Source organism: Pantherophis guttatus, chromosome 2, assembly GCF_059756535.1.
Source record: "Pantherophis guttatus breed Tessera chromosome 2, ASM5975653v1, whole genome shotgun sequence".
Lineage (NCBI taxonomy): Eukaryota > Metazoa > Chordata > Lepidosauria > Squamata > Colubridae > Pantherophis > Pantherophis guttatus.
In genome coordinates, this window is record NC_142064.1 from 121114619 (window position 1) to 121125505 (window position 10887).

General features: G+C 37.6%; 1 protein-coding gene across 3 annotated transcripts; it reads left to right on the plus strand.

Moving 5' to 3' along the window:
* Nucleotides 1-2417: 2417 nt before the first annotated feature.
* LOC148115289 (3-beta-hydroxysteroid-Delta(8),Delta(7)-isomerase-like) lies at nucleotides 2418-9370 on the plus strand. 3 transcript variants are annotated; one of them, XM_087886607.1, is made up of 5 exons: nucleotides 2418-2556; nucleotides 4752-5128; nucleotides 6243-6279; nucleotides 7890-8020; nucleotides 8209-9370. In XM_087886607.1, exons 1-5 carry the CDS (start codon nucleotides 2456-2458, stop codon nucleotides 8418-8420), a joined length of 858 nt encoding a protein of 285 aa, XP_087742733.1. In that variant the 5' UTR covers nucleotides 2418-2455; the 3' UTR covers nucleotides 8421-9370. The 3 variants fall into 3 exon arrangements, with proteins under 3 accessions (XP_087742733.1, XP_087742734.1, XP_087742735.1); XM_087886608.1 differs by lacking the exon at nucleotides 2418-2556 and adding an exon at nucleotides 3360-3479; XM_087886609.1 differs by lacking the exon at nucleotides 2418-2556 and adding an exon at nucleotides 3438-3520.
* The last annotated feature ends 1517 nt before the right edge of the window (nucleotides 9371-10887 follow it).

The following is a 10887-nucleotide window of genomic DNA, read 5'->3' on the forward strand; positions in this document are numbered from 1 at the left end:
TTTAATTCAAGATTGTTCTGGTTGCACCACAAAGCTAAGTTGTTCAACCTCCAGTCTGTTGGCAGATTCATTGTTGTCTCGAATGGGACCAATCATTGTTGTATCATCTGCAAACTTCAGTACTTTTTTGAGATACAGTACTTTTGGTGTATAGAGAGAAGTGGAGAGAGCACACAACCCTGGGGGGCTCCTGTGCTAATTGTACAGGTATCTGATGTGATTTTGCCTATCTTCACCTGCTGCTTCCTGTCTGTTAGGAAACTTATGATCCCTTTACAAGTGTGGTAAGGTACAGCTAGATGATTTAGTTTAGTTAGAAGAATATCTGGAATGATGGTACTAAATGCTGAGCTAGTGAGAAGTCTACGAAGAGGACCCTTGCATAAGTCTTTGGAGATTCAAGATGTTGTAGGATGTAGTGCAGAGTCATATTGATGATGATGGAGTTTATTGGTTTCAGCTTCTGTAAAGGGTGAATCCAGCCAATACAAATTGTGGTTTAGAAAATATTCTCAATTTCTGGGACATGTCTTTCAGGTGGAATTCAGAAGTAGGTTAGATTGCCCTAAGGTAAAACCAGAAATCTGAAGCATTTAAAACCTGCTGTAAATGAAAACATTTCATTTACAGCAGAAATAGCCAGAATTATAAATGACTTTCATTGTTTCTTTCATAGTGAGGCTTGAGTTATTTGATAGACTGTTAAGGTATGAAAAGCTAAAAACCACATCCTTACTAGAAAGTATGAACCACCAGGCCACTATGTGAATGATAGCTAGTTATTGTGATTATGGGTTCTTCAAATCTTCATTGTTTTAATGTTCGTGCAAATTTGATAGCACTTTGTCAAACTTAGCTGATAACAGAGAAAGCTAAGGAATGTTGAGCTAGTTTACTACTAAAATTAGGGTTCTCAGAGAGTGCTAAGGCAACTGGGAAGTTGAGCAAACAATTCAGAACAAAGTGACTGTAAGGTCCCAAAATATACTTGAGTCACCAGAATGCCAAAGAGAGAGACTCAAGACGAGGCTTGCAAAAAAAAGCAGATTTTATTTATGGCCTAAAACAAAATACTGCGTGTGACTATAACAGATACAATGCATGCGAGGAGATAGCCACACCTTGGGGAAGGTATGGCGTCTTTTTATACCCTCAAAGACATCAGCTTAGTATCCAATTCTGGCCTCCTAGTTTAGGTTTGAGTATTCCTTGTTGCCCTGCAAAGGAATAGAAGCCTCCCAATTAGCGTTATCTTTTCCTTGAGCATTCCTTTGTTCTCCCAATTGCTCATTGGCCCCCTGGTTTTGCAAGGAAGGAGCTTATACAAATCAAAGGTGTAAGTTAGAGCTGAAGTGTAAATTATCCCTCCGATGATGTCTGCAGTTCCAACTGAAATACTTACCATGCTCTTAGATGGCACAAGAAAAACAGGAAGAAGATTGATATGGGTTCAGATCAAATGGCAGGAACATATGTTTGACAAATACCAGATACATTACAGAGGCCTAATAACAGAATATGTTTGTTACAGGAGATACAAATAGAAAGGCATAATATATGTGATACAAATACAAAGGCATATATATATATTACAGGAACCTAATGGTTACAGAATCTAATATACCAGTATATCATATTCTAATATTATTGATTATATCCTTATTGTTTTCCTTCATGACAAACCAATTTTTTATTGTTGCCATGAAACACTGTTATAAATAAACTTGATTTGCCACACACACACAAAATACAATTTTATTGTATTTTTTCTCCTAAGTCTCTATTCTTAAAGTATACATGCAAAGTAAACAATAAAAAAATTAGGCACCTGATTAAATCTGCTGTATCATAGTCTACTTCTGTCTGTCATTCTTGCTCTTTCTAGAGATGTGGAAGCTCCAATACTCTATCCCCACAGCTTCAAATTTGAAAAACACTGCTAAATGACTGACAAAACCAGTATGACAAGAGAAGTAATTTCTGCTTGAAAATACCATATATGAAGAAGTGTTTGAAAAAGAGCTGAGTGGTGCAGATTTTCCTCTCTTCTTTTTTAAATTGCTTATCTGAGTCCTGAACCCTTAGGCTCTAAGGATTACAATTGTGTAAAAGATGGCTGTGTTCTTTGGTGTGATTGTGGGTGGGGAGGGAAAAAGGTGAGAGTGAGGAAGTACAACACTTTGCACTATTACTTGGGATTAAGTTTATAACAGAATTGAGCTATGAGAGGTCTTGGAGAAATCAGGGCTGTTCTGTAGCTCAATTCATATAGCCAGTAAGGTGTACCTGTAACATATTGATTGCAGAAGCTACAGCAAGATCATCTCATTGTAGGCACTCTGATCATCTATTTTCTGTTGTTGGAAGAAAAAGAAGCCTTTCCCTTTAAGGATTGTTGGAAGGCAGAGCTTTCCCTTCTTGAATTCAAAACTCCGGGCTGGGAGATTACTTCGAAATGATTGGAGGTCAGCTGCTTGAGAGCAGAATTAGTTTATTGTTTATAGGAAAGCAGGCAAGAAATAAATACAAGCACAAAGTTCCGAGGCCAGCCTGTTTGTAAGAAAAACCCTTTTTTTATATCCTAAAACATCTTTTGATTTTCTATGTGACCCTTTAAAGTCTATTGAAATTCTTTTGATTTGGCATGTGAATCCTTTAATTTGTGTGTGTAATTGTTTTATGGCGTTTAAATCCTGCTTTTTTTTTTTTTTATTGGGTTCTTCCGTCCTGGATCTGGCAAATAAGTAATTGTTTTATACTCCAATCTCTGTTTTTCCGTAGTTGTTTGTTCCCTATAATTAATCAGTTTGCTATTACTGTGTTTTAGTGAATATCTCCTTTTCTCATGTGTTTAAAATTCTAATTACTTTGGCTTGATTTCTTTTCCTTTTTGGGTGTTTGTTTTTTTCTGTGTCCCATACCTGTTTGGATGTTGCAGGCCCCTGTAATTTTGTCCTTCCTTTGTTGTAGAAAATAGGGTGGCTTCAGCTTCTTAATGGCCCATTGACAAAAGTGGAGGCTGAAACTCTGCCTGAGTTTCTGCTTATTTTCTTTTAGGGGAATTTTCCTGCTCTTTTAATTTTTTTTTTTTTGAGTTTCTTTTCCTTTTTTTAGGACAGGGGGCAGCAAACTTAAACACTCAAAGAGCCACTTGGACCCGTTTCCCACAGAAAAAAAACACGCCTACCCAGCCACAAAACCTTTCTGTCTGTCTCTCTCCCACTCTTCCTCTCTCCCCCTCTCTCCCCCATGTCTCTCTCCCTCTGTATCTCTCCCTCTCTCACCCCTCTCTATGTATCACTCTTCCACCAATCGATTTGGCAGAATACTGCATGATGTCAGAACTCCTATTAGTTGCGCGGATAAAACAAAAAACTCCTATAAGAGCCCGCCTTTGTCGTGGGAAACGTTGATTGGCTGCCTTGTCTGTTTACATACCGAGGGTGCTACAGGATATATTGGGAGGATTTAGGAAACAGGTGAGAAGTGTTTGGTGCAGAAGTTTTGCGAGATACGTTGGGTAAGGTTTTTGAGATGAAATTTTGGCTATCCAAAAAACAACTAAGATTTCATGGCTGATTTATAGATTTTTCTACTGTTTCTCCTATGATCAAAGATTATATGGGATAAATGTTGTGTTTAGGGGCACAAATCTTTTATAGAGTGTATTTGCAAAGTGCTTCATTACAGCGCGTATTTTGTTAGGGATTTTTTTGCCCAAGGTCCTGCTAAGACCGTCCTGCTGATTTGCGTTTGAGTCCCAGATTCAGGGCGCTTTCCTGCATTTAGAATGGTGGTTTCAGTTTGAGTTTCTCAGGACGGAGAAAGCAGAGGCAAGAATCTTCTACTATGGATTACAGCTTTGTTTGCTTTGCTAGTCGAGGAAAAATGTTAAACTTGCAGGAGAAGCCAGGACAAGAAGATTGCCAAATCGGGTGTGCCAAATTAGTAACCTTCTTTCTTCCTAAAAGAAAAAGTCATGAAAAAGGCTTTTCTTTCCTTGTCTCAAATTGGAACTGAAAGATAACTCTGGAAAAAAAATGATTATCAGCTGATAAAGGATAAGTAACAAATATAGTTATTAAGTAATAACTATTGGGTTTCTAACAACGACTGAATAATGTTGCTGTGAATTGCCTGTGAAAGTCTGTTAACAAGCAGGTTGCTCTCAGTGCTAAAAAAAAAAAAGAAGTTACGAAGACTCTCATAAAATATCCTCTTTGGGTGAATGGATGGCCCTGAATATTGGGAGGTATTGCTTTGAAGTTGTTTGGAAGGTGGAAAGTAGGTAATTCTCCCTCTGAGCTGAACTGTGGCATTTGTAGGATTCTACACTTCAGAAGAGACTCTGCTTGGAGTCCCTTTTTTGCTTTCTGAAGGATCATGCTCCTTCTAGGGATCTTTGCTCCTTTGAAATCAACTCATCTATTGGAGTGATTTCTGTGAAAGGAGCAGCTGTACTGTGTAATGCAAATGGATTTAAAACCAGTGGCAGGCAAGTTTCTATTGTATAAAGACACTTTTAAAAGTTTAAGAAAGCGCTATGACTTTTGGGACACTATATATATAGATATAGATATACATATTGATATATATATTACATATGTATATACACATGCATACATACATGTATGTGTATTTGTGTGTATGTTCAGATTTTCGGATAAGTTCTGTTTCTATTTTGTTGGCTGTCAAGCCGAAAGAATCTCACAATATGTTGTATTTTAACTATTTCTCTGTATTTAATGCAGGTGGATCATTTTCTTCCAGAAGAAGCCCTTTTTCACTGGCTCAGATCCCATTTTCTCAACCACTATGGTTCTGGAAACAAAACCCGTTGTCCATCACCCATACTGGCCTCGGAATTTGGAACTCCAAAGTTACGTCCCAAATGACCGACCCTTATGGCAGATCTTGACATTCTTATTTGGTACTTCAGGAATTCTCTTGGTATTGACTTGGTTTGTAGCAGGCTGGCGGAGCAAGACCTGGGGCCCTTTTGGAACTTGGCGCACCTTAATCATTTGCTGGTTTACCATCTGTGTTTTTATTCATGGTGTCATCGAAGGCTGGTTTAGTCTCCACTACATGGAAATTCCAGGGGATCAATCCTTTCTCTCACAGCTCTGTAAGATGTGTGTCTATCTGGTTTCTGTTTCTTGATTTTGGGAAAAAAAAAATGGATGCAACGAAGTTAACATGGGGGAAAGCAGAAGGATCTGCAGGAGGCACAAATGAGCCAAATGACACAAGGCGGTCAATCCTTCTATTGTGTACTTGAGTCAGACTTCAGACCACAAATGTGTGATAGTGACACTTGTATAGATGGTCTTTGCTGTATTTCCAATTATTATCATTAGTTTTTTTAAAAAATTCCATCTATATGTGTCAACAAGGCAATGAACATATCAAATACTCCATCCTTCTCTTTTCCACAAAAGAACCATCTGTGAAGTGGTCCAGCCTGAAAGATTAACAGGCCTAAAGTCACTGTCTTCTGGTTTTTAGGCCAGCATCTTAACCAGTCTGTTCCCAGGATCAAAACACTTAACCCCTATAAAAGTCTAGGTAAAAAGCATACAGCTATAATACTATGCTTTGACATTGTAACAATAAGGCTAGCAGAAATCAGACTCGAAAATTTATGTTTTATATTAGTCACAATAATGTGTGTTGCCATGATTTGCAAATAAGCCATAATGAATGGGGTACATGTACAACACCACGCTAAAACCACCTTCAAATCCAACAACTATATTTGAATTTAACAGAATGTTTGATTCTTGCTAGTATCATCAAAACTGCAAGAGGTAAAAATATATGTTCCCTAAAATCAAATATTTGCATCACCTAATATTTGTATTTCCTAAGATCAAGTATTTGCATCAACTAATATTTGTATTTCCTAAGATCAAATATTTGTATCACCTAATATTTGTATTTCCTAAGATCAAGTATTTGCATTACCAAAAAGCATGGTTTTAGGCTAGTAAAGTCCTCATGTATTTAGAAAGTTCTGTCTTCTGGAATAGAAAGTACTTGGAAACTTCGTTTAAGGAGTTGGAGACAGGTGTCATTTTTGCGCCTCTGGGTGTTCCAAGCATCTATTTGCCTTTGTATCTATAGTGCTGCACAATCCTGTTATAATTAATATTTAAGAAAAATACAGGGAAATTCATAAAGCTACCCCATTCCTATTGATTTCTTTTTCTTTTCATTTCTCCTTATTTTATATTTTCCAGGGAAGGAATATGCCAAAGGTGACAGCAGATATCTCACGTAAGTATTAACTTTGAAATGATAGGCAAAGGTCTGTATATTTCTGCAAAGATCCAACACTAAGCAATTTGAACAAAGAACCTGGTTTGAGTGCAGGGCTAGGGAAAGGATGCACACATAAATACAGCCGAGATGTTCAAAATGTTTGCATGAGTTCTCTGATGTATTTCCTGTTGCCAAGGCAATTCTTTAATAGGCCGAGTACAACTAAAGTAAAAGAATTCCTGGATTTCTCTTTAAGGATACTAACCTTTTAGATTTCGAAATTATTTTAGAAAAAAACATTAAATTTTATTCATGCCTTAAAAGAGCATATCGGGGAATGAAATTTATTTTCAGTCTCGCGTTTATGAACATTTGAGATGAGTATTATCAGTGGGGTTCCCCCATCTCAATGGAAGATCTGGTTGTTGGTGAGCCATTTTATCATTCTCGCCATTTTATTTTTCATTCATTTTTTTTCTCTTTTCCCCTCAGCCATAGTAACTCGGCCTGGAAAAATAAAATGGGCATGAATAGAAAGAGCTTGCGGCAGTTTACCTTCCTCACTTGTATCAAATTCTGCAATTTTGCCTAAGATGGATTTATTATCTTTGTGTATTTTCATGCATCAGAGAAACCAGGATGTCATTTAATTGGTTTGGCTCAGAAAGAGTACAGTTTGTGGGCTTTTATTCATGGTTTAAAATAATAAAATTAAGTAGTTTCCTAAATTGGCTATCTATCTATCTATCTATCTATCTATCTATCATCTATCTATCTATCTATCTATCTATCTATCTATCTATCTATCTATCTATCTATCTATCCCTGAAAATATTTAAACGTATGCACAGCTGGTCCCCGCTATTTCCTCTGGTTAGGGTTAGGGAGACAGACCTGGAAATCAAGTAAGATGGCAAGAGGAGCCCCATCTTGCTCCATGCGCCCCAAAATAATAAGACCTCCCCAAAAATAAGGCCAAGCACTTATTTCGGAGTTCAAAAAATATAAGACAGGGTCTTATTTTCTTTTCTTTTTTTTTAATTTTTTATTATATTTTTATTGTTAAAGAATAACAAAAAGGGAAAAAAATCAATACAAAAAATCAATAGTAAGGAAAGAAATTTTTTTTTATAATTGCTAGATATTGAAAATTAAATGTTGACTTAAAATTAGAAGAATGGTACAATGAAACATGGAAATTTGCATTAAATGATAAATTGACTTGTGATATTAAAATTAGAAGTGGTATATATAAAGAAAATGTTTTTTGGAACACTTGGCAACCATTTGTGGACTTTGCACTTGGGAGATTGGATGAATCGGCACCAGTACCTTATCAAAGAGATTTCTGGAAGAATTGAAGACTTCAAGTTCCTAAAACTTCCTTTCCGTTTGTATAGCACATTCAGGGTCTTATTTTCGGGGAAACCCGGTTATCTATCTATCTATCTATCTATCTATCTATCTATCTATCTATCTATCATCTATCTATCTAACTAACGAACTAACTATCAATCTATCATCGTTCTTCTTTCTCCCCCTCCAGTTTGAAAGTATTGAACTGTAAGGGAGTTGGGATGTTTTGGGACCTCAAGGTAACATTCATTTCATTTTTGTACCTGCAGATCAGATAATTTCATAGTTTGCATGGAAACCATCACTGCCTGTTTTTTGGGTCCCCTCAGTCTTTGGGCTGTAGTTGCATTTCTTTCACGCCAGTCCCATCGATATATACTACAGTTAGTAGTGTCACTAGGTAGGTATGCAAGGCAGGGAGGGAGGTATATCAGGGTATGTAAATGTTAGTACAATCTTTCAAAAGCAGTTGATTTAATATTTTTATTCTTGATTAATGTTCCATGCACCTGGCTGCATTTCTCATTTGGCTTGTCCGTTTCTGATCTTTTCTTCCTAATCAGCCATGTTGTCTGTCTCTAACCATAGGTCAACTATATGGAGACATTCTGTACTTCTACACTGCATACCGTGATGGCTTTCGCCATGGTGAGATGTGGCACCCTATCTATTTCTGGTTTTACTTTGTCTTCATGAATGGTCTGTGGATTATTATTCCCTCTATTCTCATCTGGGATGCCTGGAAGCACCTCAGTGCTTGCCAGAGGTTAATGGATGCTAACAAGGTCAAGAAACATTGATGTCTTGCACAAGGGGTCATACTGGGCAGTACTTCCAGCCATTCAGAGGTTGATTTTGTACTCCTGTTTTCCGTTATATTGAATTGATGAACAAACATCACCATTGATGGTGGTCATTCTCTTCCCTTTCTTTAAAGATTCATAGCTCTTAAACTATGAGCTTAAAATTAAGACTGCAGTATTATCTTCATGACAGGTATTTTTTAGATCAGGAGGTTTTATTTCTAAATAAATGTCATTAGGATCAAGTGACGCAGCTAATACTAGTCAGTATTGAACTGAGCCCTGCTATAGACCATATAGCTTTGTTTCCCTTGATAACCTGCAGCTGTGATCACTTAAGCCTGCAAGGAGAGCCCCACATCTAGCATTCATAAAACTGAAGTACTGTAGAGGCTATGCAGGGAACATTCATTCATTCTTATTCTCTGATCAAATATAAGGTAGCATTAGAGGGGATCACAACTGGCTTCTGTCCATATAAAGTGATTCAGCTGCTTGCCTTGAAGCTTTTTGTTGTTGTTGTCCCCATGTAGAATAGTCAGTGAATGGCTTAAACTGGGAAATAGTACCCGACAGCTTTCACTCAAGAATCATAAATACTTCGAGATAGAGCATAGAGGAAGCTGTCAGACCTCCGTACCTGAGCTTTGTTCCTAAGGAACTGATGGAGTAGGTCCTTAAGAGTTTGGAAGCAGAATAAAATATACTTTGATATCATCACCCAGTTATTTTTTCAACTGCTTTGGGATTCATTGTGTCTAGAAAAAAAAACTAGCTTAAAGGTTTGTGTATAAGTAGACAGATCTGTTACTTTAGGGCAGCTATTTTCTAAACAAAGTTTATCACTGTATCCAAGCTTCATTCCCTTGAGTGCCCTCTGTACAGCTCTAAATTCTCTTATTTGTAAACTAAAATGCGACATTTTAATAAACAATCTCCATGTTGTATGGGTTGCGTGAGACTTCAAAGAAAATAAGAACACCGTGATGAAAATTTTCTCTCTAAATTATTCTACACAATAGAATATTTTGTTTCCTCTGAGTTGTTTAAAATGTAATCAGACGAATACTAGGGGGTGATTTTAACTGTAAAATTTCATCTTCAAGAACTTTCATTTTTTTTTTCTTGTGGAAGAAAAGCATTGAGCTGTGGTGGCGCAGTGGTTAGAATGCAATATTGCAGGGCTAACTTACTGCTCACTCCAGGAGTTTGAATTTCACTGGCTCACGGTTGACTCAGCCTTCCAAGGTCAGTTAAATGAGGACCCAGATTGTTGGGGGCAAGATGCTGACTCTGTCAACCACTTAGAGAGGGCTGTAAAGCAGTGTGAAGCGGTACATATAAGCACTATTGCTATTACTATTGCTATATTGGGCACAATAGACTAATTAGGAAATGTCTTTTTCTAAATTACTAAATTTTGGGTTTGCATTGCGCTGTAGTGACTATAATATTTCAGGGTCATCTTGTGTTAACGCTTGTTGGCACTGGCTTGTTAGAACAGAAGGCAACTGAAAGTATTAGGAGACCAATTTATAGAATCTGAGACTGTAACATAGGCTGAGTAGAGGTTATTGTAGTAATCAAGAGCTGGTGAAGGGTATTTCCTTTCTGAAAATGTAATATATACAGGGGTGAAATTTAAAATTTTTTCCTGCCGGTTCTGTGGGTGTGGCTTAATTAGTGGGTGGGGCTTGGTGGTAAGGTGACTGGGTGGGCGTAGCTTGGTGGTCAGGTGGGCGTGGCCAAGTCAATGTCACTTCTTTCCCCTTTTTTAACCTACAAAACACAACACAACACAACACAACTTGCTCACCCACAATGTAAAAGTAGCTGTGCTAGACCCAAAATGGCCCCTGCAACAAGCAGGAACTTCACACAGGCACAAAAAGTCCAAAAAACCAACTTTCACACTTTACACACACAAAATTCCACATACAGCTTTGTGAGATTTTGTGTGTTTGTGTAGTTAGAGTGAAACACTACAGAAACACACTAAATCTCAGAAAGCTGCACAAATTTTATTTTATTTTATTTTTATTTTTATATAAAAGCAGCTAAATTTAAAACTTCCTAAACTTTAAATGGCTAGGTCTAAAAAAAGAACAACTAAAAAAGCCCCAATTAACTATTTTTTTTTAAAGCTCCCAAAGAGCTCAGCCAGCAAAGCAAAGCTGGCTGAGGAATTCTGGGAGTTGAAGTCCACAAGTCTTAAAGTTGCCAAGGTTGGAGACCCCTGCAATAGAAGGTACAAGGCAGGCAGGAAGGCAGGCAGGCAGATAAAGCTGCTCACTGATGAGCTTAATTTCAGACAGGGAGATTCAGTTGCTTGCTGATGCAATGGATTGCAGGGATTACAGCAAGCAAGGCAAGCGTTGCGACTAGCAGCTAAGGTAAGCAAGCTGGGGGGGGGGAGGGATTTTTGCTACTGGTTCTCCAAACTGCCCGCCGCCATCGCTGCCTA